This window comes from Anomaloglossus baeobatrachus, unplaced genomic scaffold (genome assembly GCF_048569485.1).
Source record: "Anomaloglossus baeobatrachus isolate aAnoBae1 unplaced genomic scaffold, aAnoBae1.hap1 Scaffold_5064, whole genome shotgun sequence".
In the NCBI taxonomy this organism is placed as follows: Eukaryota; Metazoa; Chordata; class Amphibia; order Anura; family Aromobatidae; genus Anomaloglossus; species Anomaloglossus baeobatrachus.
The window spans coordinates 1-23200 of record NW_027444422.1 but is presented as its reverse complement, the minus strand read 5'-3'; the positions used below and the strand labels follow the sequence as shown (position 1 = coordinate 23200).

Below are 23200 nucleotides of genomic sequence, written 5' to 3'. Positions count from 1 at the left end.
CGGCTGCTATGCTGAGCGCTCTCACATGCCGGCGGCCGGGCACTCAGCTGAGCGCTCTCCCATGCCGGCAGCCGGGCACTCAGCTGAGCGCTCTCCCATGCCGGCAGCCGGGCACTCAGCTGAGCGCTCTCCCATGCCGGCAGCCGGGCACTCAGCTGAGCGCTCTCCCATGCCGGCAGCCGGGCACTCAGCTGAGCGCTCTCCCATGCCGGCAGCCGGGCACTCAGCTGAGCGCTCTCCCATGCCGGCGGTCGGGCACTCAGCTGAGCGCTCTTACATTCCAGCGGCCGGGCGCTCAGCTGAGTGCTCCCACATGCCGGAGGCCGGGCGCTCAGCTGAGTGCTCCCACATGCCGGCGGCCGGGCGCTCAGCTGAACGTTCGGCCACCGAGAGACAAAAGACAAGTGTCTGTGATAAAAAAAAAAAAAAAAAAAAGCATGCGCAGTGAACAATAGAAGATTCCGCCGCTCAAAAAACGTTACATGCTGCGTTCCTTCCGCCCGGCAGACGCAACGCAGCATCGGCCAGCGGAAGCAACGCAGGTACTTTTGGCACAATCCGTCATCCATACAAGTCTATGGGAAACAGCGGAATCCGTTAACGGATTCCGCTGTTTTCCAAAAGGGCGGATTGTGAGGAAGGAAATTAACGCAAGTGTGAAAGTACCCTTAATGCAAAAATTAAAAGGGGTATCCTATAATACTACATTCAATGTTTACAAGCTGCAACTGCTATGGATTGTGGCATCTAAAGGAGTTTAACAGCTGGGATAGGAGTTTTCTCTAATCCCGGCCACTACAGCAGTTGCTGGCTATAGATTACAATGATCTACTGCTGAGGATGCAGACGGCCGGGATGCGGGAAAATGCAAAACTACATATTGTCTCCTCTTCTGCCGTAAAGGACCGTTTCTATTATCGTGTAATTCAGATTCTAAAAGTAAAAGTATAAATAAATGGTAAATGCGGGGCGGCCCACGAGTCTTTGGTTTTCTGTATTTTCTGTCCTCTTTTTTTTTTTCTCTATTGGAATCTCTGAGCAGGAAATCAGATTATCAATCTCTAATGCTGTGCTGACTGCTGGCCTTGTTTTGCTAAGCAGGAACCTTGTTTGTAGGTCAAGAGACAGGGGCGCTCCACTGACCCCACAAAATAAATATTACTGCGTGCATGTGGTCATTGCACCACAAACTTAAAGTGACCGTGCCAGTGAACTAAAAAGAAAAGAGCTAAAAGTTGGCGACAAAGATCACAATTGATCCCTTGTACACTTGAAAATCATGTCCTAGAAACAACTGTATATATAAGCCCTCAATGCAGTAAAGTGCAGCCCCCCCACACAGTTATTTAATAGAGTAGCACACACGCCCCCTCAAATACCATAGTGCCATAAACTGCAGGCCCTCTCCTTCCCTGTGCCATAAACTGCAAGCCCTCTCCTTCCCTGTGCCATAAACTGCAAGCCCTCTCCTTCCCTGTGCCGCAAAGCCCAAGCCCACTCCTTCCCTGTGCCGCAAAGCGCAAGCCCTCTCCTTCCCTGTGCCGCAAAGCCCATACCCTCTCCTTCCCTGTGCCGCAAAGCCCAAGCCCACTCCTTCCCTGTGCCGCAAAGCCCAAGCCCACTCCCTCCCTGTGCCGCAAAGCCCAAGCCCACTCCTTCCCTGTGCCGCAAAGCCCAAGCCCACTCCTTCCCTGTGCCGCAAAGCCCAAGCCCACTCCTTCCCTGTGCCGCAAAGCCCAATCCCACTCCTTCCCTGTGCCGCAAAGCCCAAGCCCACTCCTTCCCTGTGCCGCAAAGCCCAAGCCCACTCCTTCCCTGTGCCGCAAAGCCCAAGCCCACTCCTTCCCTGTGCCGCAAAGCCCAAGCCCACTCCTTCCCTGTGCCGCAAAGCCCAAGCCCACTCCTTCCCTGTGCCGCAAAGCCCAAGCCCACTCTTTCCCTGGGCCGCAAAGCCCAAGCCCACTCCTTCCCTGTGCCGCAAAGCCCAAGCCCACTCCTTCCCTGTGCCGCAAAGCCCAAGCCCACTCCTTCCCTGTGCCGCAAAGCCCAAGCCCACTCCTTCCCTGTGCCGCAAAGCCCAAGTCCACTCCTTCCCTGTGCCGCAAAGCCCAAGCCCACTCCTTCCCTGTGCCGCAAAGCCCAAGCCCACTCCTTCCCTGTGCCGCAAAGCCCAAGCCCACTCCTTCCCTGTGCCGCAAAGCCCAAGCCCACTCCTTCCCTGTGCCGCAAAGCCAAAGCGGTAAGGCACAAGCCCATCCAGTTTTCTGCTGTTAAAAACTTGAACATTTTTGAAGAAAATGCAGACAGCCTGAGAATTGTTTTCAAAACTTGACTCGGGTACGTGAAAATGCATTTTCTAAACCAACGACTAAAATATATTCTGCAGGGTTATCTAGTGCCGCCCAGAGGGCCGATGAGGTTCCGACCCCGAGACGCTTGCACAATTGGCAGGTATCATGCCCATGTATCATGACCCTTTCTGATGTGACAACACGTGCACCATACCTGCCAATCGTGCACCCATCTCAGCAGCTACGAGGGGTCATAGCGTTTTTTGGCAATGCTCACGTCCGATGCGGAAAAGTCTCCAAATCGCACTGGATAGCCCTTTCAAGTCTCTGTGCCCGATGTGCAAAAGTGAAAAGAGTAGAAGAACAAGTAAAGGGGATAGCAAAGACTTGACAATGACAGCCTATACTTTATGTGGGTCATTAAAGGGGCTGTCCAACAGTAAAAGTAGTGATTCAAAATAATAAAACGGGGGCTTACTCACGCCGCTCTGGTGGTCTGTTTTGGAATTCAGAGCTCGTCTGCGGCGGTCGGGTGACAAATCGCGTAGCATCAAACGTTACTCCAATGACACACTAGTCTACTCACCCGATTGTGGTAGACAATGACAAGCTGATGGACAACCCCTTTAATATCAGATTGGTGGTGGGTTTGGCTCCTGGCGAAATATTTCAAATCCGTGGACCACCAAATAACACATGGACGGTGGGAGCCACTTAATGGGGTTCATCAAAGCTTCTGATCCTATGGACTCCACAGATGAGAAGTTGTCAGCTCTGGTGGTCGGATGCAAACCTTGAACGACACCGCCTAGTGGCAGATGCTGTGAACTGCAGCTCGGCTCCTATTAAAATTAAATACTGTTACCACCAGCTGCCAGAAGTGGTAACAGCTTATCGGGGGGGGGGGGGGGGGGGGGGCAGGTGTCAGACCCCCCGACGACCTGGTATTGGTATCCAATGCATAGCAGGGGAAAACCCCTTTTAGATGCGAGATCATGATAATAGGGAACATTAAAAATGGGTAGTCCTGGTGAAGTAATCCATTTTACGGCGGGTCTTGGTAAGCAAAACAATTATATTATGAGACAATGAAATGCAGACACCCCCCCCTCCAAAAAAACCTGATTGACAGCTCTCTCTCCATGCACCAGTTTGTCCTACTCTTTAGAAGACACCGCCGTGATGCTACAGGAGTCAACAGCATTTAAGCCCTTTTTTTCCCAACAGTGCGGAGAAGTGATGTACGAGAAAAGGCAGTATGGAAAAGCCAAGTGGGCGTGCATCAAAATGAAAGAAGAGCGGTATGAGCAGAGTATATGCATGGGGTTCATGAAGCTCATGAGATACATCTGTGAACAAAACTCCTCTGGTAAGACATCTTCTGCCGCAAGAGTGATAACGCCAGGTGGTCCTCACTCTGGGCCTTGTTCATAGGTAGCTTTGTTGGACTTTTTTTGCTCTTAGGCGTCTACATGGGCATGACAATCCCAATTCTGACAACAGTGCACACGGATGAAGCGAGGACAGGACTCACACGATCGGTGACGGTGGCTTATTATATCCCAAACCATCTTCAAGGAGATCCGCCTCAACCAACCGACCAGGAAATTATCATCGAGGAGTGGCCAGCGACGGTCGTCTTCTCTAGGTAGGAATTGTTGTTGTTGGACTTTACAAAAAAAAGAATGATGAGCGAGCACTACTATGCTCAGGGACTCGATACTGGTAACTAGTGATGAGCGAGCACTACCATGCTCGGGGACTCGATACTGGTAACTAGTGATGAGCGAGCACTACTATGCTCAGGGACTCGATACTGGTAACTAGTGATGAGCGAGCACTACCATGCTCGGGGACTTGATACTGGTAACTAGTGATGAGCGGGCACTACCATGCTCGGGGACTCGATACTGGTAACTAGTGATGAGCCAGCAGTGCACTACCATGCTCGGGTGCTCTGTACTCGTAACTAGTGATGAGCGGGCACTACCATGCTCAGGTGCTCGGTACTCGTAACTAGTGATGAGCAGGCACTACCATGCTCGGGTACTCGTAACTAGTAATGAGCGAGCACTACCATGCTCGGTACTCGTAACTAGTGATGAATGGGTACTACCATGCTCGGGTGCTCGGTACTCGTAACTAGTGATGAGCGGGCACTACCATGCTCAGGTGCTCGGTACTCGTAACTAGTGATGAGCAGGCACTACCATGCTCGAGTACTCTTAACTAGTGATGAGCGGGCATTACCATGCTCAAGTGCCCAGTATTGGTAACTAGTGATGAGTGAGCACTAAGATAGAGCTGTATGGTAAAGCACATCATTCTATGGTCTACTGAAAACAGAATGAGGCCTACAAAGAAAAGAGCACAGTAACCACAGTCAGACATGGTGGAGGTCAGATGTCTTGGGGTTGTTTTTCTAGATCTAGCACTGACTGTATACAAGGCATCATGAAATCTGAAGATTACCAAGGATTTTGGGTGCCAACGTAGTGCCCAGTGTCAGAAAGCTGGGTCTGCATCCTAGGTCATGGGTCTTCCAGCAGGAACTGTTCTGCATTGTATGCTTTTCCTGCATGTCAACGTCTATGGAAATTGTTCTTTACCAGCAATTAGTTTGTTATAGACCTATAGGACTCTATATGTACCAAAAGGAGGACATATTAAAAAAAACAACAAAAACAAAACTACAAAATAGAAACAAAAAGCACCACTTCTCAAGCTTCATAAAAAGTTAATCCCTTTGGAGAACGCTGTGGTGGCCATTTAGTCATTTTATTCCTAAATAATCAAAAATAAGAATAAGCCCTAATGGCTTTAGCCCACGTGGCGGATCCATGTGGTCTGTTCTGGCAGGATGTGATTAGCGCGTACTCCAGACGAAAATCCACTTCTCCCATCTTTCAGATTTCAGACAATTATTGGGTTTCAATAAGACGAGGGTCTGAGTAACCTGACATCAACGACTTCAAGGTTTTATACAAAATGAACAAGAATAACCGTAGACACAAGAACATAAAACGCAGGGAGGGACCATCTCGGCTGCGGAGCCCCCTGCTGAGCCTGACAAACCCTGCTAATAAGAGGGGCATCGGCCACGCACAACACCTCCGCAGGACGCCCGCTGATCACATTTAATTACTCCTTATCTTTACAAAAATAAGAATGAAGGTAGTTATCCCCCGAGGAGAATAAATCATAAACGTGTGAGGGCAAAAAACTGCAAAATATAACAGACAGGACACAAGGACAAAAATTACAAAAACGACCAGGATCTATCCGTCCAACTAATTCATCAGTCATTGTACAGGAGGAGGAGGTGAGCTGTGACATCACCTATTGTGAATAGTAGATCCTGTGTTGACTACTTTATATAAAAGGTGTTATCAATCATTGTACAGGAGGAGGAGGAGGTGAGCTATGACATCACAGTGTGAATGGTGGATCCTGTGTTATCAGTTGTGTATAGAGCTGTTATCAATCATTGTACAGGAGCAGGTAAGCTGTGACATCATCTATTGTGAATGATTGATACGGTGTTACTTTCTGTATATAGACCTAACAGTCATTTTTCAGGAGGAGGTGAGCTGTGACATCTATTGTGAATGGAGGATCCTGGAGTTATCTACTGTATATAGAGGTGTTATCAGTCATTGTACAGGAGGGAGGAGGAGGTGAGCTGTGACATCACCTATTGTAAATGTTGACTCCTGTGTTATCTACTGTATATAATGTACAGGATGAGGAGGAGGCGAGCGGTGACATTACCTATTGTGAACGATGGATTCTGTGTTACTGGCCACTGAGGTTAGTTTAGAATCTAATTTTCTGTTTCAGGAAACACGACATGTACATTATACACAATGAACAGATCCTTATCTTTTGTGTTGAAGCATCTAATGAGCGTGTGCAAAGGTCTTGAGAAGGAAGAGGAAAGTGCAGTAATATCTTGTGTTATGCGCTGTGTATAGAGTCATTATAATCCTGCCTCTGATGATAAGGAACTGCCTGAAAACTGTTCCTGAAAGGACAAGATGTTAAAGCCCCAGTGCGACAACTACCAGATTACTCATTTGTCTATTTTTTTTAATTAAAAAAAAAAAAAAAAAAAATCCGGTCATTTTCTGACAATACATGTACTTTACCGGTATTTGAGAATTGGCGAGCTGATGAGATGTGTGTAGGCGGATTGTTATATAATTGGGATAACCAGGTCAGGGTGAGCAGGCACAAGACTCTCAGCTGACCGGCTTGTGATCAACACGGAATCCAAATCCCACATCCCGTCATTGCTCCGGGTCAGAAGTGTGCGGATCTCAGAGAGGTCCAGGACGCTCCTATGGGATTTCTTTCACAATCCTGAGTGCATGTTGGACCTGGTTCCATATTAGTCCAGAGACTATCCCCAGCCCCTCGCAACCTTTCCCTTCTTTAGTAAAGAACACACACAGTAGATGATCCTCAGCGAAACCCACCAAATTTACAACCTGACGTAACTCAAAACTTCCCAAACTAGGAGGAGCATCTCATCACTTAAGCTCCTCCTAGTTGTTGGTCTGACCCAAAAATAGGAACAGCCTTTTTTGTCTTTTTTTCTACAGAAACGATAACTTACATGGTTCTTCCTCAAATCAAAGCTGCATTGAACAATTTTTTTTAACGTGTACCACGAGGACTCAAGTTACCTAAAACGGCAGATGTAGGCAAAGAAAAAAAAAAAAAAGGATCAGGCATATTGAAATTCAACATGTCCAATCCTTTACTCGTATAGGAAACAAGCAGTGAGCTGGGTGTGTCCAACAGGGGATTATTTCCCCCTCCCCAATGAGGGCACTGTAGGCAAAAAAAAAAAGAACAGATCAGGCATATTGAATGTCAACATGTCCAATTCTTTATTTGTATAGGAGATAATCACCGAGCTGGGAGTTTCCAACAGAGGCTTAGTCCACCCTCCCCATTGAGGGCATAGAGGGAGGGGTAGAAGGAATATCAAAGGAGTAAAAGCATTGTGCATGGTTGTGGTCTCCAGATCTTGATCTTCCTGATCAAATGTGCAATTTTCAGGACCCCCACAGACCACCTGATTGAAAGGGCCCTGCACTGTTCATCTGGAATAGCGCCATTTTTTTTTTTTAATGGTGGCTATGCCTGGTACTACAGCTCCAACCCGTCTCCTTTATGGGGACTGATCCTTGAGGGTTCCAGGAGTGAGGTATATATTGATTGATATGTTGGCATCACTATCACCCAGTGTATCTGCTCACCAGCCACCGCTTCAAATGTGAAAACCCTACAAAAGCTCCTTGGTGGTCTACAGTCCTCCATGTGAAACCCTTTCTTCTCTTATTTCAGAGCCTTCACTGGAGCCACCAACGAAGAGTCCATCATGCAGGAGATCTCCTTGCTGGCCGAGCTGCTGGAGTCTCCGGAGCTGTGCTTACAAGACACGTTTATCATTGCCGGATACACGAACCCAGCGGCTGCCAATAGACGGAACGAGATCTGGTTCTTGCAGAGGCCGTAAGCTTTGCCCGGGGAGGGGGGGGGGGCGTACACCGTGAGCGAACAGACAGCGGTGGCCCCAATGGACGTGGTCATCATGAGATTCAAGAACGGTGGCTTCTCCCATGCCGGTCATTGTGGGCCGGCATCGCTCTCAACCATCTGTTCCTTGGAGATTTGCCGCCTGAGTGCACGTACGGACACTACCTGCAGTAGCCGATTGGATAGGATTAATATTCAACCCCTGTGATGGCTATGGGCTATGGAAAGGGCATATCTTCAAGAAAAGTCATAAATCCCCCCTCTAAAGGCCACACGTCACCTTAAATTCTTCATTCCTGGATGATGATGGATGATGGATGATGATGATGATGATGATATCAGTCGAAAGGACTTGCCTTCACGTTCTGCTCCGTGGGCATCCACAAATTAAAAGGGTCCAGATTTTACCACTGTAGTGCTAACCACTGAGCCACCATGTGGCCCTATATGTTCTTGTAGTAATCTGATGTTCCAGTGCTGAGAAACCAAGCTCTGAGGTCCCTGAAGTGCATCGGGGGAGTGTCCACACCCTCCAGCGCGCCCCCACACCCTCCAGCGCGCCCCCACGCCCTCCAGCGCGCCCCCACGCCCTCCAGCGCGCCCCCACGCCCTCCAGCGCGCCCCCACGCCCTCCAGCGCGCCCCCACGCCCTCCAGCGCGCCCCCACGCCCTCCAGCGCGCCCCCACGCCCTTGAGTGCATCAGCCTTCATTTGCCACGCCCCAATGCACTTCCAGACCAATTTTACATGACTTTGAAGCTTGATTTCTCAGCGCTGGCATACAGGATTACTACAAGGCAGGTATCATTTTTATGGTCAGTCTACGACCTATACGGCCATACCAACAGTTTCAATCTTAAGAGATTCCCTTTAAATCTCGGTTTAACGCACGCCTATGGCTTCACTTCAGTCTGAGGATCAGTGATGGTCCCACAGAGTAATGGCCTTTCCTATTATTTCACAATAACCAACCAACCAAGGCTGAAGACGCAACGAAGGCCGCCATAGTCCCACCATTTAGTCCGTTTAACCCTCTATATCCACATCATGTCTGACTCCACGCAGACGCCTAATAAATACCATCAATATAATGCCGATGTTCCTAAGCAATAAAGCCGTCCTCCCGCAGGATTAGAAAGCGGTAATCTCCCATCTCGCTCTGGATTATTAATCAGATTATTCTGAAAATGTACAAATAAGAAAATAGTATATGAAGAATTTGTTGACAAACGCTGCACAGCGGCTCCGATGACGCCGGCTGTAGAGGGGTGAACATGTATTTATTTGTGCTACATATATATTTTAGTAACCGTGCTGTAAGAAAAGTCTATATTGGAATAAATTGTGGACGCTTTATCCTGGAGCCGCTCGCTGCTTCTTTATGTACAGACTAAGATTAATAGGGCCAGGGGACGGCGGGCATGTCAGCAGCAAACAGAGGGGGTCACGTACCCGGGCGCTCCGCTGTGTGACTGCGGTCTGATTACGTCCTCAGGATAGTACCTGTTACAATGTGACTGTTGGATAGCGGGGGTCAGGGGCTCCAATGCTGTCCCTCACTATAGGGGACCCTAGGCTATCACTAACCCCAGGGTTACCCCTAATGGTAGAGATGCCCAAATCCCCTGCCTGACTAAACTGACTAGAATTGATCCGATTCCTCCCACCAGGGAAGGAACAGGCAATACAGATTAAGACAGATAAGGGGAAACAAAAACTCTGACACACTGCAAACATATATGAACTAACAATGAGAGACTCAAAAGAAAAGCAAGAGCAGGAAGGTAGCGACAAAAAGCAACAAGGGTTAACTGCACAACCACTCACAGCAACAAGTACTACACCCAACAGTTAGTCTGGATCACAACACCTCATCAGACCAGCTAAGATAAACTATAGCTGGCATTAATGGAAGTGTCCACTCAGCCTATATAGGAGGGGAGCAGATGTGATTGGCTCCCCCACAACATGTGATCAAAGCAGACTCACAAGCAGACCAGCAGAGAAGAACTGGTTGGTCGACACCCAAGTAACCTTGTGCTGATTACAGACCTCAGAGAAGTTAATCGGGCACAGTATCACAATCAGTAGTCTGAACAGAACCCGATGACGCCATGACAGTCAGTGATGTTTGTAGAAACCTAACTGTGACAGTACCTCAACTCCAGACTATAGATATCACAGCTATAGCACGTGCATCCAGTTCCAGCCGGCAACAATAGTCCTTATGACAGTGCCTCACATCCACACGACGGATACCGCACTCGTATCATGTGTTTTCTGCTCATGCCGCTGTATTCTATCGATGATCACCAGGACCTGGCCGCAATAACAGGTCCTCACCCCTCCACGTCTCAGCACCAACTCACTGACCAAACACGTGGCTTGTTGTTTTCACTCTCCCTGGATGGGCAGAAGTGCTCACACCCACCCCCATACACATCTGCTACATGTAGCTCAAAGTATGCAGAAGGTTCCAGAAGCCCAGTCCTACTGTAGGGCTGATTATATTATAATCCATGGAGAGAGACAGGTTTTGATACAGGGAGAGCAATGGCTTTATAGGGGCCACTGAGCCTCTCGTTTAGAGCATTTTAAACAGAGCAAGCTGTTATGATTCAGTGATCGAGGAGGATCAAAAGGGGTAGAAACTAGGAAACCCAGAGAATCACCCGAGTGTTTGGAATCTCAGCTGACTGCAGACCTGTAACTGACAACACAACTAGAAGTAGCCGTAGGACGAGCCTACGATGACCTAGTCGCCTCGACACAGCCGGAGAGCTATTTGTTCCTAAAGAGAGAAAAACAAGGAAAGCTAATCTGCCTCAGAGCAGTCCTCCAAAGATATAGGTAGCCCCCAAACATATAAAGCCGGGGAGACAAGAGGAAATACAGTACAGAGGTAGAAAACAGATTCAGCAAAGATGAGGCCCAAACTATCTATATAGGAAAGGACAGAAAAGAGCACTCTGTCTGCAGCCGCGCAATACCCTAAAAAAACCAACACACCAGATAGGAAAAAAGTTTGAGACCACATGGCCTCTCCCCAACTATAACAGTACTCTGGTGTTACTGGGATCCAAACAAAACACTAATATAGAGGAAGGACTGAGATTTATATAAAGCATGAAAAAACAAAAATACATTGCAGAATATGAAGCAAGGTACACAGACATTCCCAGCAGGGAATAATCCAACTCCACCCAGGACTCCACTCAAGAAAAACCAGGCGACAAGCCTTAAGGCTCAGTCACACACAACGACTTACCAGCAATCCCGAAAACCATGGGACCTGATAGGGATCGCAGGTAAGTCGCTGGGAGGTCGCTGGTGAGATGTCACACCGTCAGATCTTACCAGCGATGCAGGAACAATACAGGTCGCAGTAGCGACCTGTATAACGATCTCAGCAGTCACTGTGACCCTGTCACACAGTGTCACACACAGCGATGGGTCCTGCCCAGCAAGACATCGCCTTTGAAGAAAATGACCTGGACCATTCTACAACGACTAGCGATTACACAGCAGGGGCCTGATCGCTGGTAGGTGTCACACATAACGAGATCGCCAACGGGATTGCTACTGCGTCACGGAAACCCTGACTCAGCTGCGATCTCGCTAGCGATCTCGTTATGTGTGACAGTACCTTTAGTACCACAGAAATAAAAACGACAAGAAAGTGGAAACAAACCAGCAAGAGATACAAAGACAAAACTTATCTGCAAGGACTTCAGATAGAAACAGAAAATAGGGCAGGCTCCAGAATGTCCACAGCACCACAGGAGACAACATTGATCACCGGCCCAGACCAAGAGCACACTACTCAGTTATATAGGTCCAGTCTGAGCAGTCTGATTTCCAATCATCATCAGCTGTCTGGCTTATGTTAAGCAGACCAACTCTACTACCAGCACTGGCCACAAGAGGGAGCCCCAAAACGGAACCCAGTCCAAATGTGTTCACAACAGCAAGCATATCACTAATCAGACAACAATAAGGTCAACATAAGGCTGCTTTCACACTACGTTTTTTTAAACATGCGTCCTGAACGTTTTTTTAACACAAAAACGAATCCAGTGAAAATGAGTTTTCATTTCAATGCATTTGCAATGAACTCGCGTCAACATGCCTTCATGTGCGTTTGCGTGCGTTATAGTGAGGATTCAGGGAGTTGCAGTTTAACATTTTTCAAAAACGCTACTTGTAGCGTTTTTGAGCTGCATCCAAATACTGCAAATTGCTGGATCCTGACTATACTGTACGCAAATGTATGTGAACGCTGGCATGCTGATAGGCAGGATCCTGCTTGCTCTACTGAGCATGCCCAGAAACCAGCCTCGCGTGATCAGTCCCTGTCCCTGTCCCTGTCCCTGTCCCTGTCCCCCGCCTGAGAGCTGCGGACCCAAGTAACCAAGGTAAATATCGGGTAACCAAGCAAAGCACTTCTCTTAGTTACCCGATGTTTACATGTGCAGACGCTCGTAACCAAGGTAAATATCGGGTATCCAAGCAAGTTACCCGGTGTTTACCTTGGTTACGAGCCTCCGCAGCTGTCAGATGCCGGCTCCCAGTCTATCACGTTCAGTTCCCCTCACTCCCGATCACATGACTCCAATGCCTGCCCATAAACTTCAAGTGACAGGATCCTGCAAAATAACATGCGTTTGTATGCATTTTTTTTGCTGTAAAAACAGGATCCGCTCTTACAGCAAAAAATACGTCCATGACGCATGCTAAAAAAACGTAGTGTGAAAGCAGCCTAACCAGCGCTCGGTGCTGGAAAAGGTTCACTCTATGTCCATTGGTCCAGCTCCTCACAACTTGCCATAAAAGATGCAGCGCAGTCCGTTCCCAGCTCGGTTACCACTGTCACACAATAACTGACAGTGATTACAGCAGTTCATCCCCGAATTTGATGGCATATGTCAATGCCGTCATGAAACAACCCATCAGGACCTTTATGGCATTTTCCATGTTTTTCACCATTTAACAATTAAAATTAAGACATAGTAACTATTCCATTTGTTTTTTCCCTCCTCCTCACTGTCCTTTTACTAGTTTTAAGACAACAAACTGCAGCAGGAGCCTCCCCCCTCGGCCCTGCCTGCAGCAGGAGCCTCCCCCCTCGGCCCTGCCTGCAGCAGGAGCCTCCCCCCTCGGCCCTGCCTGCAGCAGGAGCCTCCCCCCTCTGCCCTGCCTGCAGCAGGAGCCTCCCCCCTCTGCCCTGCCTGCAGCAGGAGCCTCCCCCCTCTGCCCTGCCTGCAGCAGGAGCCTCCCCCCTCTGCCCTGCCTGCAGCAGGAGCCTCCCCCCTCTGCCCTGCCTGCAGCAGGAGCCTCCCCCCTCTGCCCTGCCTGCAGCAGGAGCCTCCCCCCTCTGCCCTGCCTGCAGCAGGAGCCTCCCCCCTCTGCCCTGCCTGCAGCAGGAGCCTCCCCCCTCTGCCCTGCCTGCAGCAGGAGCCTCCCCCCCTCTGCCCTGCCTGCAGCAGGAGCCTCCCCCCCTCTGCCCTGCCTGCAGCAGGAGCCTCCCCCCCTCTGCCCTGCCTGCAGCAGGAGCCTCCCCCCCTCTGCCCTGCCTGCAGCAGGAGCCTCCCCCCCTCTGCCCTGCCTGCAGCAGGAGCCTCCCCCCCTCTGCCCTGCCTGCAGCAGGAGCCTCCCCCCCTCTGCCCTGCCTGCAGCAGGAGCCTCCCCCCCTCTGCCCTGCCTGCAGCAGGAGCCTCCCCCCCTCTGCCCTGCCTGCAGCAGGAGCCTCCCCCCCTCTGCCCTGCCTGCAGCAGGAGCCTCCCCCCCTCTTCCCTGCCTGCAGCAGGAGCCTCCCCCCCTCTGCCCTGCCTGCAGCAGGAGCCTCCCCCCCTCTGCCCTGCCTGCAGCAGGAGCCTCCCCCCCTCTGCCCTGCCTGCAGCAGGAGCCTCCCCCCCTCTGCCCTGCCTGCAGCAGGAGCCTCCCCCCCTCTGCCCTGCCTGCAGCAGGAGCCTCCCCCCCTCTGCCCTGCCTGCAGCAGGAGCCTCCCCCCCTCTGCCCTGCCTGCAGCAGGAGCCTCCCCCCCTCTGCCCTGCCTGCAGCAGGAGCCTCCCCCCTCTGCCCTGCCTGCAGCCGGAGCCTCCCCCCTCTGCCCTGCCTGCAGCAGGAGCCTCCCCCCTCTGCCCTGCCTGCAGCAGGAGCCTCCCCCCTCTGCCCTGCCTGCAGCAGGAGCCTCCCCCCTCTGCCCTGCCTGCAGCAGGACAAAAAGATAGTAAAGCCACATCCCTAGTCACACCCAGCACCAATCAGGTGGTTATCCGATTTCACACTGCTCCGTACACTTTGCAGTGTCTCCTGCCGGGCACTTCTGCTGGGCTCCCATTAAAGTGACGGGACGCTGAGCTGCAGTACCATAAATGGTCTGTATACAGCGTATGGAGAGGAGCTGATCCGGCTGCGTACATCATTTATGTTTGCCACAAAACCTCTGCTCGATTAGGATGTCAGTTGTTGGACCCACCACAGCACTGAAATTGATGACATACAGTATATCACTAAAGATAGTACACCCCTGACATTTTTTAAATATTTTATTATAACTTTTCATGGGACAGCACTGAAGATCTGCCCCTGTGATACAATGTACAGTGTCAGTGTGCAGCTTGTATAACAGGGTAAATTTGGTGCCATCTAAATAACTCAGCACACAGCCATTAATGCATAAACATTTGGCAACAAAAGTGATTACACCCCTATGTGAAAATAGCCAAATTGTGCCCTTTGTGTGAATATTTTGTGTGGCCACAATTATTTTCCAGCCCTGTCTTAACTCTCTTAGGTATGGAAGTCACTAGAGCTGCTGGATAATCTTCCATCCTCCATGATGACAGCACAGAGCTGGTGGATGTTAGAGATCTTGCACTCCTCCACCTTCCCTTTGAGGAGGCCCCACAGATGCTCTATAGGGTTTAGGTCTGGAGATGCTCGGCCGGTCCAGCACCTTTACACTCAGGTTCTTTAGCAATGCAGTGCTCGTCTTGGAAGTGTTTGGGGTCAATATTATGTTGGAATATGAAGGGAGGTAATCATGCTCAGTTTGTCACAGGACATATTGGTTAATGGTTCTCTCAATGACCTGTAGCCCCCCAGAGCCAGCAGCTCTCATGCAGCCCCAAATCATAACCCTCCCCCACCATGCTTGACTGTAGGCAGGACACACTTGTCTTTGTCCTCCTCACCTGGAGCCACTGCCCACGCTTGACACCATCTGAACTAAACTTTATATTAATCTCATCAGACCACAAGATGGTTCCAATAATCCACGTCCTTAGTCTGTTTGTGTTCAGAAAACTTTTGGGGGCTTTCTTCTACATTATCTTTAGAAGAGGCTTCCTTCTGGCACGACAGCCATGCAGAGCAACGTAATGAAGTGTGCGGTGTATGGTCTGAGCACTGACAGACAGACCCCTCCCCCCCACCCCTGTAACCTCTGAAGTGTGCAGCGTATGGTCCGAGCACTGACAAGCGGACCCCCCCACCCCTATAACCTCTGAAGTGTGCAGCGTATGGTCCGAGCACTGACAAGCGGACCCCCCCACCCACCCCTATAACCTCTGCAGTGTATGATCTGAGCACTGACAGGTGGACCCCCACCCCTGTAACCTCTGCAGCAATGATGGCAGCACTCATATCTACTCTGAAAAGACGACCTCTGGATAGGACGCTGTCCACGTGCAAAAAAATTCTTTGGTTGGCTATGGCGTGGCCTGTTTGAGTGGATCCTGTCTTGTTATCCATTGTATGGTTTTGGCCACAGTGCTGCAGCTCAGTGTCAGGGTGGTGACAATCTTCTAATATCCTCGGCCTTCTTTATGTAGAGCAACAATCCTTTTTTTCAGATTCTCAGAATTCTTTGCCGTGAGGAGCCATGTTGTCCTCCAGTGACCAGTATGAGACAGTGTGCGAGAGATAACACCAAATGTAACATCCCTGCTCCTCATTCACACCTGAGACAAGTCACATAACACCGGGGAGGGAAAAATGGCTAATGGGGCACAATGTGGCCATTTATACTTAGGGGTGTACTCACTTTTCTTGACATTAATGGCTGTGTGATGAGTAAGGCTACTTTCACACATCCGGTTTGAGCCCTGCGGCTCAATCCGGCTGTGAAAACTATGCAACGGATGCGGTGAAAACACCGCATCCTTTGCATACGTTTTTACATGCGGCCGGTCCGGTTTTTTCCGGTTGCGGCATGCTACTGAGCATGCGCAGTGGAAAATACCGCATGCGGCGACCGGATGCGGTTTTTTCCGCATCGCGCCGCATCCGGCCTCCATAGGGATGCATTGAAAAATGCGCCGCAGCGGCCGGATGCGGCGCGATGCGGTGTTTTTTGCCGGAGCAAAAAACGTTGCAGGGTACTTCGATCCGGCCGCCGCATCGGCTAAATCTGCCGCATGCGGCAAAAACCGGACCGAACGCAAGCCCCTACGGCACAATGCGGCACTAATGTAAGTCAATGCAAAAAAAACCGCAATCGGCGTTACAAAAGCCGGTTGCGGTTTTTCTGCAGAACGCCGTATTGTGCCGCAGAGCAAAAATCCGGATGTGTGAAAGTACCCTTAGAGGACACCAAATTTACCCTGTTATATAAGCTGCGCACTAACACTGTACATTGTATCACAGGGACAGAGCCTCAGTGTTGTCCCATGAAAAGATATAAAGGTCGCTTTACATGCTGCAACATCGCTCAAGCGAACTCGTTGGGGTCACGGAATTGGTGACACACATCCGGTCGCTTTAGCGATGCCGTTGCGTGTGACACCTTTGAGCGATTTTGCATCGTTCAAAAACATGCAAAATTGCTCATCGGTGACATGGGGGTCCATTCTCAAATATCGTTACTGCAATAGTAACGATTAGTTCGTCGTTCCTGCAGCAGCACACATCACTACGTGTGACACCGCAGGAATGAGGAACCTCTCCTTACCTGCGGCCGCCCGCAATGAGGAAGGAAGGAGGTGGGCGGGATGTTCGTCCCGCTCATCTCTGCCCCTCCGCTTCTATTGGGCAGCGGTTCAGTGACGCAGCTGCGATGTCGCTGTGTCACTGAACGAACCGCTCCCTTAGAAAGGAGGCGTTTCGCCGGTCACAGCGACGTCGAAGGCAGGTAAGTAGTGTGACGGGTCCGGGTGATGTGGTGCGCCACGGGCAGCGATTTGCTCGTGTCGCACAACAGATGGGGCGGGTACCCACGCTAGCGATATCGGTACAGATATCGCAGCGTGTAAAGTGGCCTTTAGAAAATATTTACACAATTGTGAGGGGTGTACTCACTTTAGTGATCTACTGTAAGTCCTGGGCATCTTGATGAATCAAAACAGCAAGGTAACATAAGACATTTTGGATCGGTGGGTTTTCAGGTGCTAAGACCCCCATAGATCAAAAGAGCAAGGGCTGCTTCCTACAAAATGAATGATGAGCTCAACAGAGTCTTATATTCACTCGCAGTGGGGGGGGCTTCGTTTTCGTGATCATGGGGGTCCCGGCGCCGAGACACGTTGAACGTTTTATGAAGGTGAATGTCTCGCACATGCCCTGTAATTTACTGTCTCCGAGGTGCAGTCTGAATAGGCCAGAGGCGAAGAAACTACAATATCTGTCCTGGCAGCTGCAAGAATTCTGGAAAAAGCCGCGCTAACAAGCAAAATGCTACATACAATGGAAGGAAGGATCGGAAAATACGTCTCAGCTGTCAATCAAATAGAAGCCTAACCTGAGCTCACCCGAGAATATAGTAGAGGAGCCCGTCCAAATGTCTCACTGCTGGTTACAAGTACGAAGCATGGTAGTGCCCGCTCATCACTAGTTACGAGTACAGAGCACCTGAGCATGGTAGTGTCCGCTCATCACTAGTTACGAGTACAGAGCACCCGAGCATGGTAGTGTCCGCTCATCACTAGTTACGAGTACAGAGCACCTGAGCATGGTAGTGCTCGCTCATCACTAGTTACGAGTACTGAGCACCCGAGCATGGTAGTGCTCGCTCATCACTAGTTACGAGTACCGAGCACCCGAACATGGTAGTGCCCGCTCATCACTAGTTACGAGTACTGAGCACCCGAGCATAGTAGTGCTCGCTCATCACTAGTTATGAGTACTGAGCACCTGAGCATGGTAGTGCCCGCTCATCACTAGTTACGAGTACTGAGCACCCGAGCATGGTAGTGCCCGCTCATCACTAGTTACAGTTACAAAGCATGATAGTGCCCACTCATCATTCATTATAACGATTGTATTTAAGAGGATTAACCCTTTAAACATACAACCACCTTCAAATAATTGAGCCAAGTCACAGTGCCACAGCCATCAAGGGTGTGAAAGACCAAAAACAACATAACTGAATGAACTGTATTATATTGTGTACATAATTAGTCAGAGGCCCGGCTAACCTCCAGATCCACAAGTAACTGACATCAGACAACCCCTTTAAGAAGTCATTAACCCTCTCAGAAAAGGTTTGCGGTTACTAAAACCATTTTAAATAAAAAACAATAACAACAAGAAACAGCATTTTCTGCTCATTACTGCACAATAATGACATCTGGTAAAGGAAAAGGCTGAGCGTGGCGCCAAGCTTAGATGCACGGTGTACCGGCCGGCGCTCACCTGTATGTAGGACTTCTGCACCGCGGCCAGCTCATCTCCCAGAGGCACCACAAACTTCTCCAGCTGCCGCTCGTGGGAGTACGGCTGGATGTCCGGGGAGTCCTCCGAGCGCAGCTCTATCCGGCTAATCAGCAGGTTTGAGACCACTTGCTGCACAGACTAAAAAAAAAAAAAAAAAAAAAAAAAAAACGGATTTAGCGTCCGGTATTTAATTTCCTGATTGACAGCACTACTGCCATATGTGATTACTGGAGGATAGTCAGCACAGGGGTCTGCTGTATACACTCAGTCAGACATAGTGGGGCCATAGTTTTTTACTATAAAATTGACATTTTTGTAGTTTGACTTGCCTGTTTTTGGTGACTCTTCATAATATACAGTTAGGTCCAGAAATATTTGGACAGTGACACAATTTTGGCGAGTTGGGCTCTGCATGCCACCACATTGGATTTGAAATGAAACCTCTACAACAGAATTCAAGTGCAGATTGTAACGTTTAATTTGAAGGTTTGAACAAAAATATCTGATAGAAATTGTAGGAATTGTACACATTTCTTTACAAACACTCCACATTTTAGGAGGTCAAAAGTAATTGGACAAATAAACCAAACCCAAACAAAATATTTTTATTTTCAATATTTTGTTGCGAATCCTTTGGAGGCAATCACTGCCTTAAGTCTGGAACCCATGGACATCACCAAACGCTGGGTTTCCTCCTTCTTACTGCTTTGCCAGGCCTTTACAGCCGCAGCCTTCAGGTCTTGCTTGTTTGTGGGTCTTTCCGTCTTAAGTCTGGATTTGAGCAAATGAAATGCATGCTCAATTGGGTTAAGATCTGGTGATTGACTTGGCCATTGCAGAATGTTCCACTTTTTTGCACTCATGAACTCCTGGGTAGCTTTGGCTGTATGCTTGGGGTCATTATCCATCTGTACTATGAAGCGCCGTCCGATCAACTTTGCGGCATTTGGCTGAATCTGGGCTGAAAGTATATCCCGGTACACTTCAGAATTCATCCGGCTACTCTTGTCTGCTGTTATGTCATCAATAAACACAAGTGACCCAGTGCCATTGAAAGCCATGCATGCCCATGCCATCACGTTGCCTCCACCATGTTTTACAGAGGATGTGGTGTGCCTTGGATCATGTGCCGTTCCCTTTCTTCTCCAAACTTTTTTCTTCCCATCATTCTGGTACAGGTTGATCTTTGTCTCATCTGTCCATAGAATACTTTTCCAGAACTGAGCTGGCTTCATGAGGTGTTTTTCAGCAAATTTAACTCTGGCCTGTCTATTTTTGGAATTGATGAATGGTTTGCATCTAGATGTGAACCCTTTGTATTTACTTTCATGGAGTCTTCTCTTTACTGTTGACTTAGAGACAGATACACCTACTTCACTGAGAGTGTTCTGGACTTCAGTTGATGTTGTGAACGGGTTCTTCTTCACCAAAGAAAGTATGCGGCGATCATCCACCACTGTTGTCATCCGTGGACGCCCAGGCCTTTTTGAGTTCCCAAGCTCACCAGTCAATTCCTTTTTTCTCAGAATGTACCCGACTGTTGATTTTGCTACTCCAAGCATGTCTGCTATCTCTCTGATGGATTTTTTCTTTTTTTTCCGCCTCATGATGTTCTGCTTCACCTCAATTGAGAGTTCCTTAGACCGCATGTTGTCTGGTCACAGCAACAGCTTCCAAATGCAAAACCACACACCTGTAATCAACCCCAGACCTTTTAACTACTTCATTGATTACAGGTTAACGAGGGAGACACCTTCAGGGTTAATTGCAGCCCTTAGAGTCCCTTGTCCAATTACTTTTGGTCCCTTGAAAAAGAGGAGGCTATGCATTACAGAGCTATGATTCCTAAACCCTTTCTCCGATTTGGATGTGAAAACTCTCATATTGCAGCTGGGAGTGTGCACTTTCAGCCCATATTATATATATAATTGTATTTCTGAACATGTTTTTCTAAACAGCTAAAATAACAAAACTTGTGTCACTGTCCAAATATTTCTGGTCCTGACTGTATGTCTGAATATGGACCTAGGGATTCATTTATGCTGGAGTGGTGCTTTAAATTGAAGCCCTCTGCCCTCGGTGTTATACTCCCCTTCAAGTTTTTTCGTCCTTTTTCGGTGCTGCTTGGTTGGTCCCGCGGTGCCATCATCTTGTGCCTGACTACCCAGAAATCAGACGTTATGTCACAAGCTCCCAATACAAGTCTATGAGAGAGAACAAGGTCAGATTGAGGCTCTCATAGACTTGTATTGAGTTGGGACCTCCGGCTCCATGAAATAACAGAGCTGCCGGTAGGTCCCAAATCACCAGAAACTGACTGAAGCGGCGGTGATAAAAGATGAAGCCGCTGGAAGGTGAGTAAAGACAGGGGGTGTATAAGACTTCAATTTAAAGCACCACGGTGGAATTTAAAAAAAAAAAACAAAGAAACTTGGAGTGGTGCTTTAACCTCTTGACCCTGATGCAATAAAAAAGTAAACAATATATAAAACTACATTTACCTCCCAACTGAGCAACACTTCTGCGATCTGCCGGTGGTTGGGTAACATTGCTAAGTGTGGGATTGCAGAAGCAATACTATGTTGTTACTATGTTGATGCACTGGTCCTGAAGAAGAGGTATAGCCTCGAAACGCGTAGACCGATGGAATAAAAGAATACATTTATAACATCAACGTGCTACATCTTCATTTTGGCTGATGCGCGGCATTAACCCCCTCTTCACTCTGATTTGTATGCACATCCACGTGGGGCTGCAGCAGACGCCATCATCCTATGCTTTATCAGTGGTTGTGACTATCACAACCTTTTCAGGTGAGTGTATTTTTCCTGATCTACCTCACTGATCTGTTGGTATTACACTATCAGCGCTCCTTATTTTTCAGTTTATATTGCAGAAGCAATGACAGTCTGGAGCTATTTTTAAGTGGTCTCTAGCCATGGACCACCACCCTTTTAATGAGCAGCATCCCATGAATGTATGAATTAAGCAATGTGCAACTTCTGCTACTGTTAGACATAAATCCTAACAGCAGCCACAGTCTGGATGGATGGATGGATGGGTAGGTGAGTGAATGAATGAATGGATGAATGAATTAATGGATGTATGGGTAGATGAATGAATGGGTAGGTGAATGAATGAATCAATGGATGGATGGATGATTGGGTAGTTGAATGAACGGATGGCTGAATAGGTAGGTGAATAGATGGATGGGTGGGTAGATGGACGGATGGGTGAGTAGGTGGACGGACGGGTGGATGAATGAATAAATGCATGAATTAATTAATGGGTAGATGAATGAATGGATGGATGGATGGATGAATGGGTAGGTGAATGGACTTGGGTGGACAGACGGACGGACAGGTGAATGAATGAATGAATGAATGAATGAATGGGTGGGTAGGTGGATGGACGAGTGGGTTGTTGGATGCATCGGTGTTCGTCCACCTTTTGGAGAAAACATGTACACCGAGGTTTATGGTTTGCAGAGGTGTTTTATATAGCACAGTCTACTGTTCTTTCCTATACAAATAAATGGATGCTTTGCAAAAAAAAACAAAAAACCCAAGACCTCCTTTGTTTTGCTTCCGGTAAACTGTGCCTATGATGACGGAGGCTTTCCTGAGTGCACAGACGGAGTGAGCACTTAGTCGTGAACAGGTTGGTTTAGACACAGACTGGCCCTTGTGTGGCCTGCGGCGCTCAGAACTACAGGCTTAACCCCTCCTCACCTTGGTATCACTGCCGGGGGTGGCGCTGAGAGCCAAGATACGGAACTGCGTGGTATAATTGTTCAGCTCTCGTACAACCTGGAAAAGAAAATAAAAAAAAAAAAAAAAAAAGTGTCACCATTTACTTCTATATAACTCAAACATTTTGTGAAAAGAAGAAAAAAAAAGAAGAAAAACTACTTTGTTTCCCCCATGAAATAGCGCCCCACATGATCACAAGGCATCTTCTGGAATTGCAGCGTTCCAGTAAACAGAGCTAAGCGGTGATGCCAGAGAAAAGAGTGAAAAAAAGCACAGATTTGGAGGAAAGTGGGTGCTCAGCATCAGAGAAGAGGGCGCGCGTCCCGGCACCGCTCGCTTACCTGGCAGTAGGCATGATTGCCGAGGGACTTGTGAGCCTCATCGATGACCAGGCACTTAATGTCACTAGCCGGACAGGCGCCGCGGGTGAGATCATTCACCATGACTTGTGGGGTTAGGAAGAAGACTCGATGTTTCTGCCATAATTCTTTCCGGATATGCGCCTGGGTGGCTCCTGTAAGTACAAGGATGATACAAGGACGGCAGTGAGGCCCGGGGGACATGGCTGAAAACACGACATGGAAGGGTGCAAAATATTGTTGCTAGAACTCAAAGCGAATGTCACCAGATTTTCCAACACAGACTGCACACTGTATTGACAAGCGCTCCTAGACCTGATGAGGCTGGTGTAAAACTACGGCATCAGGGAGGAGCGGCGCTAAGGAGCCATCATTCATGCTAGGAATGCTGGGAGGAAGGTCACTGAGGAGCTGCCAATCACACGGGAGGGGACAGCGAGGTGTATACTTTAACAAAGGATTGATATACAACCATTCTGATAAGATTTATTTCTTTAAAGCAAGTACACCAGTCTCATCAGGTCTACGACATGATATATGTAGCTCATACACTGAAATCTGTCGACAGATTCTACTTAAGGAGATATCATAATGAAGA

The 23200-nt window shown here is 48.7% G+C and overlaps 2 protein-coding genes across 2 annotated transcripts; one reads left to right on the top strand and one right to left on the bottom strand.

Annotated features, from left to right (window-relative positions):
* Positions 1 to 3518: 3518 nt before the first annotated feature.
* Positions 3519 to 9199, top strand: LOC142282324 (heme-binding protein 2-like; the record flags this gene model as incomplete). Its single annotated transcript, XM_075332967.1, has 3 exons — positions 3519 to 3660; positions 3756 to 3939; positions 7647 to 9199. Coding segments are annotated over 3 exons (498 nt in total), but the record flags the coding sequence as incomplete, so codon positions are not given.
* Positions 8941 to 22757, bottom strand: LOC142282325 (Fanconi anemia group M protein-like; the record flags this gene model as incomplete). The annotated part of the gene is made up of 4 exons (XM_075332969.1): positions 8941 to 8997; positions 18471 to 18629; positions 22223 to 22300; positions 22585 to 22757. Coding segments are annotated over 4 exons (467 nt in total), but the record flags the coding sequence as incomplete, so codon positions are not given.
* Positions 22758 to 23200: the final 443 nt, after the last annotated feature.